This window comes from Podarcis pityusensis, assembly GCF_964106645.2.
Source record: "Podarcis pityusensis genome assembly, chromosome: 3".
Lineage (NCBI taxonomy): Eukaryota > Metazoa > Chordata > Lepidosauria > Squamata > Lacertidae > Podarcis > Podarcis pityusensis.
Window position 1 is genome coordinate 79,418,191 of NC_138026.1, and position 25,246 is coordinate 79,443,436.

Here is a 25,246-nt window from a genome sequence, read left to right on the forward strand (position 1 = left end):
AGCATATAGTCCATTACTGATCTAATTCTGTTTGGCAGTCACAGTGATTGGTTCTCTCTTATGGTCCAATTTTGAGCAACAAGTGGTTCTTGGGAAAGATTTACAAAAGTTATCTCTATTCTTCAAATATACTATGCATCTCTATATAGCCATATATTAACTTATTTAATAGAACAATGTTTAATCTAGAATTTTTGCTTGTCACTTCTACTTTTTCTGATTTAAATCTTGTTCTAGTTTTAAAAATGAGCTATTAATTTCAGTCTTTAAAATATGACCATTTCCACAGGCTCTAGTCCAATGTGAACAACTTAAAAAGGAGATGGAGAGAAAGAGAGAGCGTCTTGAAAGGGAATTAGCAATACAAATAGATAAGAGGGCTGAAGAGCGAGAAGCAGTTCGTGGAGAAATGAAGAAAGAAAAAGAGAACTTGTCATCGTTGGTATTTTAAACATTTTCTATATAAGCATTTTGGACTGTAAACAGTTATGCATTCTGCTCTGCTGAAAGGCAGCAAAATTTTGGACCTTTTTTGCCTTGTTTCATCCCCCCCCCCCATTAAAACTTCATAGCTAGTTTTTAAAGGGTGGGGAATCAATATTGTGTGATCTCCACAATCGGGATCAGCAGAACATAGCTGACTTCTCATGACAAGCATGTGGTTGTCTGGTGGAAGCGGGGAAGCAGCAGTCACTTTACACTTAATTTTCACACTAGTCCAAAAATATTAATTACCCCTGATGTGGACTATCTCTATATATCATGGTGTACATGTTTCCTCTATATTTCAGCAAATAAAAAGTGTGTGAAGCAGCCCGGAAGTAACACATTTTCTGCATTTGCAAGAGTTTATGTATTGTTATTGTAAACTCTAGGTTTTGGGCTTCTTCTACCTTTTAAATAACAGTGCATTGACCTTCAGCAGTCTATGAAAGCAGTGTATTTACCATTTGAAACATAACAAATTTTAGCTTTGTGCTATCATTTTACTGGTTAATTAAGGTTTTGTTTTGTTTCAGGTTATGTCTTTATCTCAGAATGTGGCTAGTTTGGAGGGTCAGGTTGACAGGATTACAAGGGAGAAGATCTCTTTAGCCAATCAGCTGGAAGAAGCTCAGAAACAAAATGCTTGTCATGATATTGAGATAAATAAGGTAGAAACGCATTATGAAAACAAAGTAATCAACTGACAATGATATAAATAGAGAGTGGTTTGATGCCTTGTACGTTATGCATGCTAATTGGGCACACTTTTATGATTTAACTGTTGCAGCACTCTTTGGATAGGTTTTTTGTTCACAAAATATGCATATGTGTATTGATAAATCCTTTGTAGTACAGTCATACCTCGGGTTACAACGACCAGTTCTGTGCCAACCAAGAGCTGCTTGTATAAGGCAGCTTCCTTGTGTCCTATGTATAGCTGTCAACGTTTCCCCTTTTTTAAGGGAAATTCCCTTATTCCAAATAGGATTCCTCACAAGAAAAGGGAAAAGTTGACAGCTATGTTACAGATGGTTCGGGTTGTGCGATTTCAGGTTGCGCACTGTGCCGAACCCGGAAGTACCGAAACGGGTTACTTCCGGGTTTCGGCGCATGTGCAGAAGCACTGAATCATGACCCATGTGTGCGCAGACACGGCGCTGCAGGTTGCGAACGTGCTTCCTGCACGGATCACGTTCACAACCCAAGCGTCCACTGTGCTTTTTATTCTTTTATTAATTAGAAGACAGTCCCTCAGGTTCTGATCTAATTCTAGTGACAGCTTCCCATTTCTACATGTGGGAATGGGAGACCTGAATGTTTTACAGTGGTGCCTCGCAAGACGAAATTAATCCGTTCTGCGAGTTTCTTCGTCTTGCGGATTTTTTCGTCTTGCGAAGCACAGATGCACCCTGGTACTGTATTATAATGGGATAGCGGGCAAAGCACAAAGCGGGTCGCTCCCCAGCAGGAGGAGTTTCCCCAGCCTGGAGGATCTGTTGCCGGGAAGAGGCAAAGACACCCCCTCCCACCTCCCCATGAAAACAGCCCCCCTTCCTCTGTCGCCAAGCCTTGCCGCGTCTTCGCTCCGCCAAACCGCGTCCCACATCAAAGCCCCAGCCCGCTCCTCTCCCTCTCTCTCCATGAGGTGCCAAAGGAAGTTTGAGCCCAGGAACCGAGGGCGGACGCACGAAGCGCCCGGCGCGGACTCTCCCTTGCTCCCCCCGTTACCTTGCGCCACGCCGCCGGGCTCCCCACAGTCTCGGCAGCTGCTCCCGGCTTCTTCCCACCCCCGCAAAGGCGCCTTCGCGGCCGCCCAAGCACAGTGGATGCCTCCTCCTCCTCCTCCTTTGTCCCGCCTCTTCCTGCCTTTGCGCAGTTAGAGCAAAATGGAGCAGCCATGTGGGGAGGGGGAGAGAGAGAGGCAGAGGCAGAGGCAGAGGCGGCACAGAGACCCAGCCAGATCCGCTGGATCCCAGCTCACCTGCCTCCTCTGTGCCCTCTCCAGAAGAGGATCCCTCTGGAAAAGGTAGGTCGCTCCCCTGCTCGCTCCCTGCCAGCCCAGTTCCCATTTCAAAAGGAAACAAACTCGCAAGACGTTCCGTCTTGCGAAGCAAGCCCATAGAGAAATTCGTCTTACGAGCACCTCAAAAACCGCAAAACCCTTTCGTCTTGCGAGTTTTTCGTCTTCTGAGGCATTCGTCTTGTGGGGCACCACTGTATTCTTTATTCTGTAAGCTACTCACAGAATGTGTCAGAATCATAGAACTGTAGAGTTGGAAGTGGCCCCAAGTGCCATCTAGTCCACCCCCCTGCAATGCAGGAATCCATGACAGATGGCCATCTAACCTCTGCTCAAAAACCTCCAAGGAAGGAGAGTCCCCAACCTCCCAAGTGAGACCGTGTTGATAGGGAGCAAACAAATATGGTCAATAAATAAACTTTGTGGAGAATAGCTATTTCTTAATAGACTCCGTATTAATTACACAAATTGGTCCATGTACTATGTGACAGTAGATCATTGCTGTAAATGCAGAAGGCGGAAAGAGTCTTGTTTATAAAGCTAAAATAAAGCTTTACGCTTGACCTATCAAGCAGCAGATCATTCTTACAGGACAGGGGGGTGGAGTATGTGTGCTTGTATAATTTTTTAAAACTGGTGTCAGAGATACTGTATTGTGCATGCAGGCATAATTTACACAGACACTTTCCACATGGCAATCATATTAGAAATAATGGGTGATATCCAGCCACGTCATATGGGAATAGACTCACTGAAATCAATAGAACAATTACATTGATTTAAATTGGTCTACTCCAAGTATGATTTAGTTAGCTATCACCCAGTGGTACTAGAAAAAAATATGTTGATGTTTGGATACTTGTACAATGCAGTATTTCCCACAGTTAGGAGCAACTCAAATATAAAGCCTAAATGTAATTTTGAAAAATTAATTGATTATGGCTATACCAACATGGAAGGGGGGAGGGTTGCGTTGTAACACTTGGGAGGTATTTGTGCCCCACGAAAAGTGCCCTGTTGCAATTATTTCAGAGAAGAGACTTTATGGACATGAATATATTGTAGCTTGTATTGAAGTGAGTGGGGAGGAAATGTGTTCCTATTGCCAATTCTGCAGGGACAGCACTTGTTTTCTTGCTGTGCAGGACAACAATGAAGAGATGTTATTTCTGTTGCCTCAGTAATGGAATGTGTGTTCCTCCCTTTCCCACTGGCACCCACTAAAAAGGAGGGAATGCAGCTTTGTTGTGTCCAGCAATGCCACCACTTAGTGACAACATCACATCCAACATGTGATCCCCTATTTGCTGGGATCATCTGGATTGATAAAATACAGAAAGAAATTGGCTCAAGGCAGTAGCAAATAGGGGAAACAGTAGCTGCGAGCAGTTGTGAACAGCCATGAGAAAGCATAGGATTAGGAGGCTTTTAACCATGTGGGCTGGTGAGTTTGCACCACTTTTACTTTGAAAATAAAAGTCTGACTTAGCCCTAAAATAAACTACTAAACAATAGATTTTGAAGATAACCAGCAGAGGGCATCAAAAGCTCTACTTGTAAATAAATATTGCTCTGTATCCTGAAACTACACACTGTTATCTATTCAATCTAACAGGTGTGTGGAGAAGTACGCTATCAGTTGAATCATGCCAAAATGAAGAAGGATGAGGCAGAAAAGGAACACAGAGAATATAGAATAAAAACTGTAAGGGAACTTGAAATTAAAAACCAGGTAAGAGACCATGATCAAGCTGTTGTTAGAAACTTGAATGTGTTTATTCTTCCAGTAGTGATAACTAGTTGTTATAGGTTCTAAATGGCAAGAAACCAGCTATTCCTAATAAAGAAATTGTATTTTTTTCCAGAGAGTTTTTATCCTAAAAAAGTTGTAGGTATAAATAGCAATGCAGTACTTAAAATATTCCATCGTATGCCATGTGTAAACCAACATGCTCTGTGTATATATTATGTAATATTAACTTATATACATTTGTTTGTGGTCTATCAAAAGTTAAGACACAGTAACCACTGTCTAATGTTAACAACACTGTTTTTAAAAACACGAGTTAAAATACATATTCTGCTCTGTCTTGCCTTTCTAAGAACTTATTTTTATTAATTAGAAATTTATAAGAAATCCAAAAATAAGTTACTGCTCATGTAATACAGTGGTACCTAGGGTTACATTCGCTTCAGGTTACATACGCTTCAGGTTACAGACTCCACTAACGCAGAAATAGTACCTCGGGTTAAGAACTTTGCTTCAGGATGAGAACAGAAATCGTGCTCTGGCGGCGCGGCAGCAGCGGGAGGCCCCATTAGCTAAAGTGGTGCTTCAGGTTAAGAATGGACCTCCAGAACGAATTAAATACTTAACCCGAGGTACCACTGTATTGGCAGTTTGTAGGCTTACTACTTGGTTGTGTCTTTCAGACTAGGGAATTTAACACTGGGTACCTGTTAGAATGCATTCCTTATTAGTAAGCATTTAATATTGGGATAAACCACTACTAAATTAGGAAATTGGACATGTTTATACTGAATCCTCTGAAATCCCTTGTTATACTTTGCCTTTCTGCCAGTTTCAATTTTCACTGGCAGCATTACAGAGCTTTGTATTAAATCCCTGTTCTCATTAAAATGCACATATATGTTATGGAACATGTAGTGCTGTGAATTGAAACTGCTCTGTTGCCAATAAATAGCCATTAAAATATTATTCAATACAGGAATGGTGTGACTTAACATCTTTGTAGAGTTTGTGAAAGGAAACTAATCCAAAGATGGCAGCTCTCAACACTGTATCCAGTTCTGTTCTAGAGGGTCCTTCAACCTCCAATGTGTGGGTGCCCCTTGTGTATGTGGAGGTGTTTTCTGTTAAGTCAAAGCCACCATTAGATACAGCTTCTTTAAATCATTTGGTTATCTCATATCAGTACAGGTGCCTTCAAAGTTTTTTGTAATCTTTTTAAGGCCAACAGAGGCTTAAAACAATTTGATATTAACTTGGGAGATAGTGCAGCTATATGAATTTGTATACTAATGAATTGAGAAGTATGAGCAAGAACATTTTGCGTGGCTCATAAACATGCTGATAAACTTTTGAGCTAATGGTAAAATACCAATTTGGAACTGGAACCAGTATTATTTCCCTATAGCACGCAGTCTGTGCAGACTGCTCCGTGTTGTCTGTTGGAAGCAGGGCATGGTGCAATGTGAGAACTGCATTCCTACAATCTGCTCCCAGAGTAAACAAAGGAGTAGGGCCTAAACCCACCAGGACATGTATGAATCTGCCTCAGAAGTGATTATGATGTCCAGAAGTTTGCTGTGATTCTAGTGTGGGAGTAATAATGACTTTAGGGAAGGGCCATAGTTTAGTCATTGAATAGATGCTCTGCGTGCAAAGTGTCCCAGGTCCAATCGCTGGGATCTCCAGATGTAACTGGGTCTGAAATCCTGGAGAACTGCTGCCCATCTTCTCAGACAATACTGAGCTAAATAGACCGATAGCCTGGCATAGTATAAGACAGCTTTCTACATCTGTAGCTTATGGATAACATAGCATCCTAATGTAACAATAGATTAGGGGCTGTATGCCAGTAACATAGCTGGAGCCAGTGACAGGCATGGCAGCCCCCAACACACACACTGAGAGAGAGAAACACACTCCTTTTTGCCGCAGAGAAGGGCAGACTACTTATTACCCTTACAAGGAAAAAGAAGGGGAGCACAATTGTCCTGAACTCTTGGCCTACCTGGTGGCAAGTAAGTATGCCAAATCCCCATTCCAGGGTAAATCCACATGTCCAAAGTCCAGAACAAAGCAGTTTCAGACATCCTGGAGCACCCAAGCCAAGGTTCATCAACATGGGCCGTTGAGCAGACACAGCACCTCAGCTGTGCTGCCCTTTTATACTTTGTCTGCTGATTTCAGCATCTGGTCTTGATGAGGCATGTGACCCTCACCTGCTCCAAGCCTACTCCAGCTCTGGTGATGGGTTCTGTTTCTCTGGTTCCTATGCACTGAGCTCCATCCCCTTGTCATCCTCCGTCACCCTATGAGTACTTCATACACCAACCTCTCCTTCCCCATCCCCAGCTTGCCCCGGTATGTCCCAGCCCCAGCTACACTGCTCACTGGGATCCTCTTCCTCCTGTTCCTCTTCCCCATTGCCTACCAGTTCATGAGAACAGTTTACATGGAGAGGAATGTGCACACGGGTGAGTTTCCCCATAGCCTCCCTCCCTTGCAGTGGGGCCCCCTCTGCTCCGAAGCCGCTAATTTTGGTAGCTGGTCACATGTAGGCCAGAGAAGAAGCAGCTATGGGATCATAAAATGGTGCAAATATGGAAGACTTTACTAAAAAGGAAAATTGAAATATAGGTATAAGCAGCCAAACAAGTGTCAGGAATCCCCCTTTCCTGGAAAAAAAGAAAGCCAAATGCCCTAACATTATTAAGTCTGTAGTGGAGAGCCCAAGCTACAGAGAAAATGAAATGTTCTGCCACTTCTGGATCTTGCCGCTTCTGTGATCAGATTTGCATAGTAGAGACTGGCCTAGAGAATTCAGACACGTATTGCTGTAAGCAGTTGAAAGATAAGAAACTGAATGAGCTCCAGTTTGTGCATTGCCTGTTGTTGGTGTTGTAAATTAGCGCTAGAAAATAAATCAGAATTCATTGATAATTGTACTGGTTTTTTCCTGATAATTGTACTGGTTTTTTCCTGATAATTGTACTGGTTTTATGGAATACGGTGTAGAAAAGAGTAAATGCATATATAAAACAACTTGTAGGAGTTGTTGTTGTTGTTTAGTCATTTAGTCGTGTCCGACTCCTCGTGACCCCATGGACCAGAGCACGCCAGGCACTTCTGTCTTCCACTGCCTCCCGCAGTTTGGTCAAACTCATGCTGGTAGCTTCGAGAACACTGTCCAACCATCTCGTCCTCTGTCGTCCCCTTCTCCTTGTGCCCTCCATCTTTCCCAGCATCAGGGTCTTTTCCAGGGAGTCTTCTCTTCTCCTGAGGTGACCAAAGTATTGGAGCCTCAGCTTCAGGATCTGTCCTTCCAGTGAGCACTCAGGGCTGATTTCCTTAAGAATGGAGAGGTTTGATCTTCTTGCAATCCATGGGAGAGTGACATGTAATGTCATTTGCATGGAAACAGCAGCTACCAATTTCAAGTAAAACAATGAATGAGAAGAAGTTACCAAATTAGCAGCAGCCAAGGGTGAGACCAGTTCAGATTCCAGCAGGAAAAGCAGGGTTCAAAACCAGAAGGCAGGCAGGAGCTTGGAGATGACTCCTGGTTGTGATCAAAGAAAGCATTGTAAGAGGTGGGTGAATGGAAAAAATAACAAAAGGAAAGCAAACAGGCAGTTCCTGCCCATCTCCATTACCCCAAAGGAAGCCCCCCCACAACAATCCCCATCATGGTCCCAGACTCAAAGGGCCAAGTTTGGGAGCTCCATTACCTGAGAGCCAGTGTGGTGTAGTGGTTAAGAGCGGTAGTCTCGTAATCTGGGGAACCGGGTTCGCGTCTCCGCTCCTCCACATGCAGCTGCTGGGTGACCTTGGGCCAGTCATACTTCTTTGAAGTCTCTCAGCCCCACTCACCTCACAGAGTGTTTGTTGTGGGGGAGGAAGGGAAAGGAGAATGTTAGCCGCTTTGAGACTCCTTAAAGGGAGTGAAAGGCGGGATATCAAATCCAAACTTTTCTTCTTCTTCTGTCAGTACCATTGCTTATTGGTGGTGGTGGTGATTGTTTTAATGTCCCCTTGTGCCCAGTGTAACCACTGCTGTGCACGTGAGGTTGGGTGGGCAAGCAGGAACTGTTAGGTGGCTCTGTTACCTCTTGGAAGGAAAGAAAACAGAAGGAGTCATTGGTCCAGCGGAGGGGTTCCTCTCATCCTGCAAAAATATATTAAATTAATAAATTGATCTTTACATAAATGTTGGTTTAACTTGGTGAATAAAAACTCATTTTCTGGGAAACTCCTTTCTGAACCAATTCCATTGAATGTAAGGTAACCTCTCCTCCAGCAGAAAAGATTCAGACACAGTGGAGAGAAGTGTCCCTAGTTACTTCAGCTAACATGCTGTCTTCTCGCCGTAATTTGTGTTTCAGAAGGGTTTACATCCTGAACATAGAACTAGACTGCTGACTTGTATAGAGACACTTGTCCTAGGCAGACATTTTATCAGTGGCTACTAGTCATAATAGCTATATTACCCCCAGTATAAAAAAATGCATGGCTCTGGATACTACAGTCATACCTCAGGTTGAAGTAGCTTTCGGTTGAGCATTTTCGGGTTGCGCTCCGTGGTAACCCAGAAGTAACGGAATGCGTTACTTCTGGGTTTCGCCGCATGCGCAGACGCTCAAAATGACATCATGCGTGGAAGCAGTGAATCGCGACCCGCGCAGATGCGGGTTGCGTTCGCTTTAGGATGCGAACGGGGCTCCGGAATGGATCCCGTTCGCATCCAGAGGTACCACTGTAGCTGCTGCAGCTCATGTGCTGTTTGTGGCCTTCATATGAGAATCTATTTGGCCACTGTGAGAACAGAATGTGTAATTGCACTTGCTGTTTGCCTTACCCCAGCTAGGGTGTCAAACAAACTTCTTTGAGACTTCTTCAGCTGTGGGGTGGGAACTAGACTGATAGCAATGAACTGGCCCAGTCAAAACAGTGCTCCAAAGGTATGCATTTTACTTAGTTTTGAGATTCTATATTCCACCATTCAGATATTTTCCCCAAGGGGGCTGTACAGTAATGATGACAACAAAAGTAATAAACTGGTTGGAACTGGGGCCACAAAACCAATACTGTGACAAAAGCACATAGTGATAAGGGCAGACAGTATCACAACAAAAAAGCATGTAATCTGCCAAGGCAGATCAAAAATATGAGCTCTTCAAGTGGAAGGAAGGAAAGACAACCTCAGCTCCCTTGTAGCGGAGTATGTCCGGGGACTCAATGACATATAAGCAAGACTGGCTGAGCCAAGAGACTCTGATGCCCATGGAATGGCAACTGTCATGAACTGGCAGGATGCAGAGGCGTGGGGGGGCACTAGCTGGGGAACCCCCAGGGGAAGAAGGCTCAGAGCCAGGTGACTGGTGGTGGGACAATGAATGGTCAGGGAGAAGAGGGAGCCTAACAGACTACACTATGGCAAAGTTTGGCCTTGTCATCAGTATTAGTCACCATTGCATCAGCAAGACTTGTAGCTGAACTTGGGCCACTTTCCATCACAAGGAACTTTTGAACTTTTTCACGGACAGAAAGATTTAGCTGACCTTAAAAGCATCTGTCTGAACGTGCATGATACCTTCTCGTCATGCATAGGACTCAAAAGGTGTACAAAGCAAGAACTAAGCCTTTTTGCAAAACATAGAATCTGTGTTCACATAATTTCACTCTACTTCTATGGACCAAAAGGCATCAGTGACCATCATGGCCTGGTGGCTCATACCCCTTTATTTCATTAGTTTACACCTCCCTAAAATTGGTCCTTTCTGAAGGCATAGTTGCCCATCTTATCTGGTCAGCGGTGGCTTGCACTTCCATTTTTACCAATGTTCCTTTACAGATGGTATGCAGGACAGCAACTGGGACCCACCAAATCTCTTTCACTAAACACTATAGCATGAATTTACTGTATATGCATCCTTGGAGGCAGCCTTTGCCAGGCACATTTTCCAACAACTGCTTCAGAGCAATTAGTCACCTATCTTCCACCCAGGAATTAACAAGGTTGGCTTTTGAACATCCCTCTTGGTGATGTCCTTGTGCCCACTTGAGAAGGTTCTGAAAGGTGTTTCTGAAGGGACACTAGGACACTACCCAAGTCCATCCTATGCAGGCTATTATTTCTTTCCCAGTTAGTTGCTATAGATTCAACTGCAGATATCAGGAGTCTGTCATGTCACTATACTGTTTCCCCTCACTTGGTTGTTTCCTTTTCCTTATGCTCTCAGAATGTATGGAAGCCCGTATTCCTTTCTGTGCTCCATCAGAAGGCAAATTGCCAATGAAAGGGAGGGGGGAATTGGAAATCCTCTTGGCGTAATGACGGTTTTTTACAGCCTTCAAGCGATTGGTGGATGACAACCCACTTGGTGGTATCCCAGTTCCTTTTCCACCATGGCTTCATTCTTTAATTATCTGTTGCCTCCTTCAGTGGGTGGGATGTTTTAGTCCTGCCTTTTTTATAAAGATGAATATGTTTTTAGCTTTTATTCAGTTTTAGTTCTATGTTGGTTTTAATGTACATGCTATTTTTTGTAAGTCATTTTGAGTTACTTTTTGTTAAAAAAGCAACAAATTCAGTTAATAATAACAACATACTACAATACACTTAATTCAATAAATAATAATAACACTCCACTCTACAGGAAGCCTGGTAAGGCAGGTGCAATTGATATAGCCTACAATTACTCCCTTCCCCACAACCCTCAAACCGATACTGGTACTGCACTTCATATGAATGCAACTGGTATAGATCAATTCCTTTTGCCTTGTCCTCTCAAGTCTTGCTTATACAGGTCAACTTACTCCTGCCAGTTTGATCCTCACCTGCTGTATTGGTTACCACTGCCTCCACCCAAAGGAACAAACCCTTATAAGAGTATAAGACAACAGACTTTGGATACTGTGTGGCTGTTATTATGTAGAAAAGAAAAAAAAACAGAATTTGCCCTGGCAAGATTTAACAAAAATGTATTGTGTCTGTAAGCATGCATAGAATCAGGTTGTTAAATTGAATTTTTCCATTTATTATTTAGATACATAGTGACTGAAAACATATTTAATTTGAAAATAGGTAAACACTTTATATGACATAGGAGGTTTTATATAACATCATGAATAAGTACATTCTATAACATAATGAATAAGTACATAATTTTGTGACGTAAAAATACATTGCTTATTATACATCTTAATTCTCACAAACTTGTTAAGCTGCATTAGAATTACACTAATATTCTTAGTGTTTTATACCTATATCACAAGAATTGTATTTTTATTAAACTAAGGTTTCAATATATAATTTTTCTGCACTAATCAGATCCAACAAAAATATACAGTAAGCAACAGTTGATAGTAGTTGCTGGGCAAACCAGTGTTCTCAATGAACTGAAGTGTTCATGTTCTTCTATTGATAGGGCAATAAATATTTATAGTTTGAGTGGGGTTAAATGGGCTTAATTCTTTTCTGGGTTATGATCACTGTTAATAACAACCATAACTGATAACCACTTAGTGATGTGGGCTGCAAAAGGTGGTGAATTGTCTAACATTGCCTCCCTATCCATTCTACCGATAGAAACCCCTGCTCAATCAAAGAGTCTTCCAGCAGGAGAAGAGCACCACTGGATGTAACCCACTTAATATGTCTACTCTAAGAGGGGGCCACTCCACCAGGCTACAGCAAAGGGGGGAATGGAGGCAGGGCACTCCATCAACTCTGTTGAGAAATCAGTTTGTGCTTTCCCTCTCCATCAACTATCCTTCAGCACCAGCTACTCTATCAGGCTGCAGTAGAGGAACCAGCAATTTTTGGCTCCTCTCAAACTATTTTCATTTAAGTTAACTGAAAGAACTTGGTGGCTAAAAACTGCTGACTTGAGTTTGCTTCCCCACCCCAATCACTCCAGTTTCCTTTAGAGTATAAGCCTAAGTGTCTTGTTTGTTATTGATCTTATGTTATCAGCTCTGGAAACACTCATGGACAAATAGAAGGGTGAAAATGCTTTAAATAAATAAATAAATTTGCCATAGTTATTCATGTATGTGAGTTGAATATAGAAATTATATTTCCATAGTAATCCGGAATCCTTTTTTAAATATGAAAATTAGTTTAGGATCTGGAAAGAACATTAAGTTAGCGTTTTAAGTGTAACACACATTTCTGGGTGAAATTCATTTAAAATCTTTATCTTGGGATCTTGGGCTCAAACTAAATGAGAAGCTGTTTGCTCTCTGTACACAACCAAGATTAGCAGACATAGTATTGCCTTAAATCCCTAGGCTTAAACATCTGGCAGGTAGAGGGAGGCCATTTCAGCAAAAGTCCTTTTATGTTGGAATATGCTTTTTTGTTGGTCCGACAGAACCCGAGCTGATTTATCTTGAGGGGATGGTATAAAGCCCATCTGTTCGCTTTAAATATTTCCCTTGAGAAAATAATGAGAGCTTATATTTATGCCTATAGTGTAGAATTATGAGGTTGTCTTGGCTTTAGTTGACAGTTGTCAAATTATGTTTGTTTTTCGTTTTAAACAAATGCCTTTTCGGTGTGTGTGTGTGTGTGTGTGTGTGTGTCTGTGTGAATGGGTCAGAATGTCAAGGGGGAACTGGGGACGGGAACTTAGAGTGATCAACCTAATTTCTACAGCCATAAACTGTTAAAACAGGAGTCCTTGATATACTTAATAGTTTCTTATTTAATTTAATTACCCTAATAAGAATTTGGTAATTGTGGTGTTGGAATGTTAATAGGCTTATTTTCTATGCATGACTGCTGATACTGCTGCATTTATCTGCCTATTACAGGTAGTTACATAAGTTTGGGGGAGTTTATTCTAAAACTAGTAGCACTGAATAAAAAATAATGAAATTAGTAGCTCAGTCTTTCTCATTCTCATTTCAATTTCTGTTGTAGGCAGGATTTTCTTTAAAGTGCCCTTTGATATTTTTTTTGGTTATAGAATGTATATATGTAAAATGTTTGTGATGTATATAACTTCCTTTATTGTTATAATTGAATTTGCTGTGCTCCTCTGTGTGTTTTTAAGGAAATAGAGAAATTGCAAGTAGAGCTCAATGAATATAAACTGCGTTTGGAGCAAGCACTGCAGGATACAGCAAGAGCTAAGGAAGAATGTCTGAAACAAACAGAATTGCTGGGTAAAGCTGAGCACCAACTGCACCTCACCAGGTACCCCTTATCGTATATGGCCTTAGCACCAATTTCAATTTTATACTGCAAATTTTTCCCAGCAGCTTATCCACAGTTGTTAGAGATTGATTCAGTGCACAGCTTTCAGGCATATTAGCAGTGAAGATGTACTGAGCAAAACATTCAGACAAGATGAAGCGTGGCAGGGATTTAGTGATAACAAATCTATTCATCCAGAGTATTCTTTCTGTTCATCTAAAGTATTCTTCAAACAATCACGGTGTTAAATGTCATCTTAGAACAATTTGTAGTCAGTAAAAGTTATATACACCCAATTGTTCTTTCAAGATTCTTTGATGCAGTTGCTTTGAGGAACAATTGAGATTATATAGCACATTGCTCTCCAGTTCCTTATTGATATGTAAAAGCTGAAAATAGCTATCACTTTCCTAGTTACTGATTATAGTTAGATGCGTGCATGGCCTTCAGAGAAAATTGATGATCATGCATAAAACAGTCAATTCTATGCCAAAAATGTTTGTGTGGTAGACAAGCAACTAACTACACACACAAAAACTTTCTGAAGTTTGTGCATTTTTCTCTTAACAGTAGCCCCATTACTCTTAACACCTGCCTGCTCCCACTGAGTTTGATTAATTTAACACTTCAAACTCATTACTGTTTCATTTTTTTATCTATAGCATGAACTGCTTTCTGGAATGAAAGTCAAGATTTAAAAGTATGCCAGAAAGCATTTAGATTTGGAGTATTAGTTGGGTCGAGTACATGTATTGTATGTGCATACAGACTCGCACAATAGGATATGAATATGGGAGATTATAGTATGCTTCTTAAATGATCACACCATCTTTTTTTAAAGAAATGATGTAAATATAGATCATGGGCTAGTAGCAGATGGGAAGAAAAACACCCTTCTTACAGCCTGTATTTAGAGAACAAATATGCTAGAGGTTAATGAACTTGAAAAAAGTTTTGGGTAAGTTGTTAAGACAGCAAAAGTTTTGATTTTGCAGGACTTCTTTTATAATGATTTGTTGTGATAGTTAACCAAATGGTTTACCAATTTCCATCCGAAGGCTAATCATACAAGTTATGAAGCTGTGTGGTGTCTTGGAGAAAATCCAAATTGTAGATAGCTTTTCTGAAAAACTTCCACATTCTTAATAAGGTATACTAAGAGCTTAATTAAGTCAAGCATCCAAATAAGTGATTCACATTAATGATGAGACAATACTACTTCAGGGTTACATAAGCATGTAGTCTGCAGAAAATTGTTTCAGATGTTTGATTGCAGAAGATGGATGAGTTTAACAGTGATATTCGGCTTTGCTTTCTTATGGCTTAAGAATTGTTATTGTTGCTATCTTACAGCTTTCCGAAGTATAACTTGTCATGACAACATTTCTCCAAGTGATATTTTCCTCATATTCCCTTATCGTTCTCATGTTGGTCTAACAACTAGACTTCCTTATTTGTGATAATGTGAAATGGGTGGGGAACTGCAAAATCCTGGTCTGATGAATCACTCATGACCACCAGTCTTTTGTCATTGTTTGCTTTCCTGCGCTGTGTTTTCTTATCAATTACTTTTGTTATGGTTTAGCATCATATGTCAGTGTTATAGTTTTAAATTGTGGTCTTATCCACCTTGAGTCATAAAACGAAGTACAGATTGCATTTGTCTCCGTTTGTGGAGCATTGCTGTTTTGAAAGACGTATGTCATTTTTGTGGGTGGCTTTTCGTGTCTGCAGGTGTAGTTGTATGTTTGGCCCTTCTAACACAGCTCTAGTTTTATTAAAGTTGCACCCATAAAGAAAGTGAGGCTGCTTCTTTCCTCAGGTAGACAATTCAATGGTTAATTTTAAAAACAAAAGGAAGTTTAGGAACATCAAAAGCAACCTTATACCAAGTCAAAACACTGATCCATCTAATTTAAAGGTTCAGTTTATTCCCACATAGTATAGTATTTCTGACTGTAAATAACTAAATAATTGCAGTTAGATGTCTTGTTAACATGCAGATATTGAAAAATAAAACAGTGTAGGGGGGGAAAGCACAAGCATGCATGGCATCTGAACTCAGTTATAGTATAGTGACTTGAAAGACTCACACATCCTGTCTTTGTGGTCCATCTGTCTCCATTCTCTTAACCTTTTATCCACCAACATAACTAGAAACTTGCTTTAAAAAATAAGTGGATATCTTCGTGTTCAGAAACAGCTCAACTTCACACTAGGAAATGAGATACTGTATGATTATGATTTCTAGCCTTTTGTAGATACAAGCATGATATAAATTTCCAATAGAAAGAGGAATGAGTGTTGTAACTAAGTGCAAATATGTATTGCTATTCCTAATTATGATAATTTATTTTAAAAAATCTGCTGCACTAAATTCTGTAACACCCCCCCCCCCCCAATATATTGCAGGGGCATATTCTCCCATATGAAATTCAGGTTTAAAACTGTCACCCGTCAACTTTTTATTCTCCAAAAATGACTTCTCAAAAATAGTGCTTCCCTCCACCCCAAAAAATAGTTTAGCTACCTGTAAAAAAAATATCGTTCGTATTTGGTCTTCGTTCTGCTTTTTTCCACTAAATTTGCAGAAGCATGTTTTTTATCTATTTATATTTCATTTATATTTGTGCTAGTTTTGATGGCAAAAATTAGGCTCGTGTTTCAGTGGCAGTAAATACGGATTATAATTTTATTATGTTTTAGAGATGGTTGAGATGGTTAACAAAATAATAAATACTTAAAACTTCAATGCACTTTGTTTTTCTATAGAGTTTTAGTTTGCTGTGTTCCAAAAGTAGACTACTGTGTGTGATTCCTATGTTTCAGTCATGGGTCACTCTTATTTATTCTGTCACATTGGAATGACAGTCACTTGTCTGAAATGATGCAGTAAAAACATACATGGGAGTGTCATCCAATTACACTGCTTCTAGGTGTGTATTTACAATTGCTGTCAGGCATGCAAGTGGCCTTCAAATGTTACAAAAATATTAGGCTAATCCATGGTGGAAACATAAATGCCTATAATATGTGTCGTGTCTTGCTGACCCAGACTGTGATGAGACTTCTGTGGGCGGGAATTCCATATTACGGTTTCAGTGCCTACTAAAGATGTTTTTATTCAGACAGACCTCCCCAGAGGGGTAATTACAGCCATGCTGACTGTCAGTTTTATGAAATGGCAGAATATTATTTTATATTGTTTCTATATGTTCTTACTATTGTTTTTACTTTTGTTTTTATAGAACTCTTGTTGAACATCGCTTTGAATTCCCCCCCAATATGAAATGATTCATAATTTTATTAAATAAATAAAATAGATCACACACACCCCGAAACTGGCTTTGTACATGCCCTTGCAGTCTTTCTTAGTTGTGCAGATGGTAAACTTGAAAGTGTGCTCTTGATCAAGCCTGAAGGAGGCAGTGAGACCTGGAGTGGAGGTGGACAGAGCTTGCTTGACAGAACACAACATTAAGGGCTGCATAGGTTACTTTACTGCTGCCTTGATTTGGGCTCAGAAGGCATTCTGTAGACCTGTATCTTTAAAAATTCTCGATCATTTGATTCATGCTTGCATCTTTTATTCCTCAATCCAGTTAATATTTCTGTTGTGTAAACAGTTCTAAATATAATTGGTTGAGAGAAATCCATCAATACCATCCAACTGTTCTGATGAATTGGAAAAGTAAGATGGGTGATTGGCTGAACTGATGCCAGTTTGAAAAAATAGTGTTCGTTGGCTATTTATTTTTATTAAGAGTGAGTAAAATTCACCACTGTTCTACAGATCATTTGGATTATTACTTGCTCTGATACTCCAGACAGCCCCCCCCCCTTCAACTAACACTGAAGTGTAGGTGAAGTGCCTAGCTCAATGCTTTGGTCTTTCTTGCAGTCATCCATACTCTGGTTGCTTCTTACATAGATTACCATAACACCATCAGTTTAGAGCTGCTCTTGTAAATGGTTTGGAAACCCCTCTTTTCTCCATGTCCTAGCAGGATAGGTTGCAGGAAGCAGTTAAAAGAATTCTTTTTTAACTGCACTGGGACCGATTCCAAGGTGTTGGTTATTATTTACAGAATCATAAATGTCCAAGTCCGTGTCTTTGCTCTCTTATTTTTTGGAAAGTGAAATCCTATAGTATTTGGTTAAGGCTTTCTCAGTTGTAGTGCCACAATTAATGGAATGCTTTGACAGGGGAAGCCTGCCTAGAAAGGCAATTAATTTTCAAAAATAACAATGTATATTAATTAGAACAACTTTTTCTTCTTTTTCCATGTACACAAGGAACTTCAGAACATAATGTCTAATGTTTCCTGTAGTCAGTTTATGGTCTATTCATATGTCTTCCTAGTTTGTGCCTAGGACAGAGGTTCAAATTCATACTGTTAGTCTTAATGGGCTTGAAAACCTATCTATTGATTTTCAGACCATTTTGCAGCTTTTGACATTTACTGAAATGGTGGGTACAAGGTATTGGGAACTCCTAATGAGAGTTTTACAAGCATATGTTGATAGTTTTATACAACTCAGATTCGTTTCTGCAGCGCTTGTGCCTAAGAAGCTCCATGAGGATTGTGCCCAGTTTGAACAGTTGAAGTGTCAAATTATTCCATATTATTTTGCCGGTAATAGTTCATAGGGTTTACATTTCAGCAGAAGAGCTCAACGTTATTCCATGACTGAAAAGCAGAAAAATCATTTGAAAATTACATTTTTTCAAGACAATGGTTTTGAAGGACATACAAAAGCGATTAGCAACACCGCATCCATTTTAGCTTCAAATACCTACTGTTTATCAGTGCTTCTAGTAGCCTCTAGCACACTTTCAACAGCTTCATTGGCATTAATTGAAGTCCATGTATAATAAATAAGGCACATAAATTAAACCTGTCATTCTGTTGCCCAGGTTCTTGCAACATAACTAAGTTTCTTAGGTTATGCTTTTTTGGTTATAATGTTGGCAGCATGCTTTGCTAGAAGATTGAATGTATGTGTGTTCCTAATATGTACACACTACTGGTTTTCAAAAGAAATTTCTCACTGCCACTCACAAATATTCCAGGTACTTACTGCTGTACTTCTAAATATTGTCTGCTACAGAGAAGCAGAATTTTATGGGGTTCTAAAAAAATATACTGGCATATGAGATGTTCACTCATATTTATATAATTAATGTGAAAAATTGTAACAGTCTAGATTGCATTACTGACAAAATATCAAATGAATACTCACCATTAAAACTAGAATCCATAATAGCACATATCAATGGGAAAATATACTTGGCACAAGAATGATTCTTAATTTTTTAAAATATGTAATTTCAAAAAGATTACCTGGAAACTTATAATTGAAAAGAAGTATAAAATCCTGAAATAAGATAACATGCTTAATAAACTCCTTAGTGTCTGTTTTATATGTTTAGTTTTCATTAAATTTAGGATTGCTTGTAGTTCAGTCAACATTTATTCCTATCTGTTTTTCATATACAAAGGCATTGGGATGCCAGGAAATAAACTGTTAACGGAGAATTAACTTCTTTGGCATGCTTTCACACTTATCTTCCAAATTAAAGAAAATGAAATGGGCAGAAGCAGAGTGTAGATTACCTCCTTTTTGTCAAAAAATGGTGGGAATTTGAAAATTAATAATAAAAAAGGGAACAGATGCAGTAACATGCCAGAGGGAGATTAATGTGGAGAGTAAAATCTGTGAGCAACAAAACTGAAGCAAACTGAATCAGTGGGAGGTGGTTGTACAATCAAAATCAGGATAAAAGAGAAATTACAAACAACCCTGCACTTGTCAAAGTAGTAGTAATGAAATCCTGACTCTGCCAGCAGTGAGAACCTGTGTTAGCACTTTGGGGTAAGGATGGTAGCCGGGTGCCAGGTAGGAGGGCAGTGTTAGGTTGCTGGGCAGCAGCCATCTTGTGTAGAACAGATGGCACTGAAAGCTGGCAGGGGAGGGGCTCCTTAGCAGAACTAATCAGACAGTAACAGATAGGGCAGCTGGGAAGACTGACCACAGAGAGGGAAACTGCAGGATAGCTGCAGAGTTCCATGATGTTTACAGTGGTGTGCCCATTGGTCTGATAGAAGACCTTGCAATGCCTTTTTACTGCAGAAGGCACAGAAAAACTTTTGTTAACTGGGCAGTTTATCGGAAAATTTTGCAACATAGGGAATGCATAAAGCCGGTGATGAATTGACGTTACGAATTCATGAAAGTGTTTGAGATATATATATATATATATATATATATATGCGCATACTTACATTCCTTTGGAGTTAGAAGCATATTTCAAGGCTTATATCCCAGGATCAGTACGTTTTGCTCATTTTCATTTCAAAGTGTGTTCATTTGAAATAAAGTGAAAGGAATTTGTGTTAATTCAGATTACATCCTGGTGTCATCGATACATGCGGGACGCATTAGGATTAGGAGCTATACTGAAATCAATACAGTTTGTAATATTTTTCTCAGTGCCTTTTAATAAGGGGGCACCAGATTTTGCCTTCTGTGCATAATAATCACTGTGTCTCAGGATGTTAACTTTTAATCACGACATACATCGTTATGTTGCCCAGCCACCATTCAGTAGTAGTCAGGGCTGCTGGTTGACTTGTGGAAAAGAAATGTTGAAATAGTGAGGCCAAAAAAGGGGAGGGGGAGAATTGTGTATTAAAATTAATTTAAATGCTACTGAATATATTGACCTGATACAAAGGATCCTTAACATAACTAAGTGACCCAGGATAAATGATAAAAACACTTTGAACAACATTCAATAGATGTGCATTATATATCTCTTTGTTGAACAAAGAAATTTGCGGCTCCTACTTCTGTTTTTCAACTTCTGTATTTTTCTCTTTGCAGAAGGTTTATGACTTGGCTCAATTATTCATTTTGAGAGGGGAGGGGAAGAAACATTACAGGGATTTGAAATAGGTGGTATAACAGAGCCATATGCTATTTGTGCATCAGTTTCTGCAATATATCTAATTTGGGGCTGTCGGGAAAAATTAGACTTATTTGATATAGCAGCCTATTAGTAAATGACTCCGGTAGATTTGAAAGTTGCCATTTGTTCTCCTTAACTGAATCTTGCAAGCATTCTGTTTCCCAGAGCTATTCTGTGAAAATATCTTGGTTCTTTGTCCTGCAGCTGTACAAACCACAAATATTTCCACAACTGAAAAGAAGGTCTTGCTTCAGGTAATTTTATAAAAATGGGTTGGAACAATTAATAATCCTCTGTTGTTTTCAAACTGCGCAAATCTGGTTGGGAAACTTACCCATTCCCTTGACTGCCTAAAATAGTGTAACGTGTTAATTTAGTTATAGAGATGTAAATAAATTAGCTGCTCTGCATTATTATGGAAGGAGATATTTACCTGCCATCATTTAGCCCATACGTTGCTTTATGATGACAGATATCAAATGATTTGGAATAAATCGGCTCTCTTGTTTTCTGGCAGTGCCTGTAGTAATCATTACTACGTTGTACTTTATAAACTGTCAGTTAGCTGCTACCTTGTTATCTTCTGTTTTATAATTATTGTTCTTTTAAAAAAAATGTAATATTTGAAATCACAGTGCTTCCAAAGCCATTAATGAAGTATTAATTGGAGAAAGAAATATCCTTTAAATTCTAACAGCTAGCCATATTGTGACCATGTTGCTGTATCTTTAGTTTTTTTATTACTTGAAGGGGGATAGGAGATTTTATAGCCTGATTCATTTCCCCCCTAAAATGAGAAGGATTTATAAATGCATCTGATGATATAGAGCAGTTCATTTGCAAAATTTATACTGATACTAGTCTGGTAAGGGAAAACTAATGCACATGCCCATCGGTTGTTGAAAGATGCCTGTTATCTATATTTATTACAGTAAATATTTGTGAGTGACATCCTATTATTATTTCCTCCCCCCCCCCCCCAATTTGTTCATATGGGAGAAAGTTACTCAACATTTTTAAATTATAAAATGCTTTTAAGAGCATGTCTATCAGATTTCAAAGTTTTGACATTATAAAAATATATTATTTAGTCGTCGGGGCTTCCAGCATGTATTTTATGTGGCAGATATGTTTACAAAATATGGTGAAAACGTAAATGCAACCTTGTGGTGCAAATTTAAAATACTATATATCTATTGTGCTGCGTAAGAGCAACTGGTGCCACTATAATTAAAAGACACATTTACGTTCTTTCTGTGCGAGGGTCATTAATTTCTTTCCTGGGGAACTGTAAACTACTAGCCTGAAAGAGATTGATTCTTCAAGACTTTAAATGAATGTTATTTATTTGAAAGCTGAATCATTGACATTGTTATAATCATGTTTTCTACATAAATAAATAAACCCTTTATAGACTCCTATATGCAAAAGGAATTTGTAAAAGAAAATGCTTTATTACTTTACCCTGGATCCAGCCCTAACATGGCATAGAAATAAAGATGAGGAGCAGAAAAACCTCAAATGAGCAGTTACTTATATCTTTCCCATCTGGTAACTCTCTTCCGTCCCTGGTCTATTTGATTATGACAGGGAGCAAACTTCTTCCCTGCTCAATAGATGCAATTTATCCATGGCAGCATGACTGCCACATCAACTGTCCCACTACTCTGAGTCCTGCCTGCCTCGTTCCTGCAGTCTGTGAGCATTTTGCAGCAGTGCAGCTGGTATATGGCTTCTTGTCCTGACTATGGCTATTCCATGTTGCCAGCAGAGCGTAACTTGTAAGAAGCTCTAAAAGCAATTAGGTGCATAGGTAAGAGGATAGGATGCTATACAGCAGACCTTTCTGGAAGAGTTTGAACCTTCTTATTCCCTTGGTCTTCTACTAGGGTAATTGAAAACCCAAGGGGCATATTATTGTAAAGACAAGAAGTATGCACGATACATTAAAAAATCAGATCCCGAATTGAATGGCTATTTTTTTATATTTGTGTAAATAATGTTTAAAGCTGTATGAGGATCCATTTATAGCATATTAAGAGATTATATTATATTGTTGCTGTTCAGGGAAAGGCTGAGACTAGATATTTTGTTTATAGTGTTGGATAGCATTTTTTAAACAGTTAACAAAGTGGAATGGTGTTTCTGCTAACTTTCTGACACATTTTTCTCCATGGTAAAGAAAGCTACCTTGTAATTTGGATATTGCTCAAGACAACAGTTTGTAAGGTGTTTATTTTTCCAGATAAGTAAAACAGTTTAAGAGGCTGGTTAATAATTCAATAGTATGTGGCTATCGGAACCAATTTATGAAAAGCAGATGCATGCCTGAATAGCTCTGCATAATAGATCCTGGGAACAATATGAAATGTCTCAAAGTAGCTGCACGGCTCTTTCTGTTAACTTGCGGAAAGTACTTGAATAGCAATCTGGATACTCACACGGACCAAATGAGTGACATTTTTAAAAAGAAAAATTATCACTGCTGTTTTTTAAAATGTGACCAGGTTAGTTACTAACCTAGCTATAGCTGTTATTTAGTTCTAATGTAATACTGTAACACAAAATATTATACACTAAGAATTTCTGTCTGAATAAGTACATCAGAGGAATGTCCTTATTCACACAGAAATTCTTAGTGTTTCTTTTTTAATCCTTAATTATGTAATTTTGTTCATAATTTTCCATCTCTTTTTTGCCTTAACTTAAACAAGCTGTATTTTATTTCTGCTTTTCTGCACTCTTTTTGTCATGATTTTCCCTTTTCTCTATTGCATAGTTGCTAAATAGGTTAAGTGCACTGTGCAAGGTTTTACAGAAAGGGGGAAATTATTATTATTATTATTTTGCAGGATTTTAAAATGGCCATTAAATATCCTCTTTTTTTACTTCTCTATTGTCTTCTCCACACTGAAAAAGTAATTTTCACAAATGGATAACTGTCCAGCTTTGTCTTTTGCTAGGGATTAAATCTATGCCGACAGTTCTTTTGACAATGACCTTGAGGGGCTTTGCATCTTGAAGAAGAAAGCAGAAGCTTGCGGTAAACAAAGTTCACTTCTGACAGATGGATTGAATGACAGAAAGGTTGTGAGTGCCAGAATAGCCCTGGCAGAGGAGGAAATGTTCAGTGGAATCCAACAGGAGAGGAGGTGTGAACAGGTGCAGGGTTGCTGACGGAAGGGGAACCAGATGGAAGGAGCCAGAGCCAGTTTATTTAAAGGAAAAGGCAGAAAACACTGAAAGGCTGCACAATCAGTGGCTAAAAGTGTGCATGGAAGAAGGTAAAAAGCAGACAGCAAAACTGCACAGTGGGATATCAAGCACTTAGCGTAATGACAGTAATTGTGAGTTTAGTTGGAAAGTTGCTATTAAAATCCATTCATCCATTGCTCTCAATAACATAAAGTGTTTAAAACACTTTTTAAATTGACAAGGATATTGCTTTGTCTGTCAATTTTTTGTAATGTTAACACACAAAAGTTATGATTAGGAAAATGTTGTAGTTCAGGCAAGCCAAATCAAGATGATAGCAAGATAAGACTTGAGTATTATCTGCAGTGTAATCTCCAGATTTTTTTATCCCTTTTGTGAGAAAATACTACATTTTGAGAGAAAAGAGAAAAAAACCACCCTACCTCCGGAAATTTTATCTTCTGTGAAATATTTGTAACTTACTGTGCATTTTTGCATCTGTTAATTGTTGCTCAAGCCTTGTAGAAGGGTGCGTTAATGTGTGAGATATTATGGAACCTCTAATTTTCTTATGACATTTGAGGTCAGCTTACACCTTTTTTAGTACTCTCCTGTGAGGATGAACATCTGAAGACCTGCTCTTTAATTCTTAAGACAAAGTCCAAAACTCCAATATCTGGCTAATTTGCTCAGTGTTGCAACTATGTGCTGGATTGTGAACTGGTGTTCAGCTGAGCTGGGTTGTGTATCCACTTCTATTTCAATAACTATTTGTAAAAAGTCATAACTAACTTATGTGTGTCTTCTTTAGGACTTTGATTTTTCTGCATCTATTCTGCCATAGATTAGTATAAATGCTTAATTTTTAAAATAAAGAATTAAATACTTAGTAACAAAACATTTTCAGTATACATATAATTCCTAGAATAAATGTATTTTTTCCCCCCAAAATTATAAACAATAATTATTATTTTAAAAGAATCATCCATAGGAACATTAGCTTCTTTTAAAGCTTCATAATATACTACTGTTCTAAACTACCATGATTACATATGTGTTCATCTGTACTTTTTATATGGCAATGGTTACCGCTGCCCAGTGCATATCTGTTTTCTCCCACAAAATTATATAAATGAAGAACATTGCGTTTTAAATTAGTGCTACTCATTGCTCTTCCTTTTGACATCCTTTACGACTAATGATCTTTGACACATTTGTATGTTCCTATAGCACAGAGTGCCTCCGTTGTAAGTTTAGCGCAGAATTGCCATCCGTCATTCACTTACTTTTTATAAGACATCCACATGATCCACATGGTGCCATCATCTGTTCATTGCTGTATTTTCCCTGTGGTTCTTCCATCTTTTCTCAAACTGTAGAAAGCCCATTTTTTTCCAGAAGAGTAATACAATCCCCACAGGTGACCACTCTTGTACTTAAAAATAAATAAATAATTCTTTAGTTTCTTGCTCAGCGCACATTCATAGGAAGCTGCCTTACATTAAGTCAGATCATTGGTCCATCTAGCCCAGTACTGTCTACACTTACAGTCTACGACTCTCTATGGTTTGGGCAGGGTTCTTTGCCGGCCCTACCTGAAGATGCCAGGGATTGAACCTA

At 39.0% G+C, this 25,246-nt stretch overlaps 1 protein-coding gene across 1 annotated transcript in view; it reads left to right on the plus strand.

Moving 5' to 3' along the window:
- Positions 1–25,246, plus strand: part of SDCCAG8 (SHH signaling and ciliogenesis regulator SDCCAG8) — an 84,435-nt gene that overhangs the window by 17,192 nt on the left and 41,997 nt on the right. Inside the window, exons 10-13 of the mRNA XM_080997697.1 lie at positions 290–442; positions 1,020–1,154; positions 4,122–4,238; positions 13,316–13,458. Of these exons, the coding sequence (XP_080853823.1) occupies positions 290–442; positions 1,020–1,154; positions 4,122–4,238; positions 13,316–13,458 (548 nt within the window). The remainder of the gene's footprint in view (positions 1–289; positions 443–1,019; positions 1,155–4,121; positions 4,239–13,315; positions 13,459–25,246) is intronic.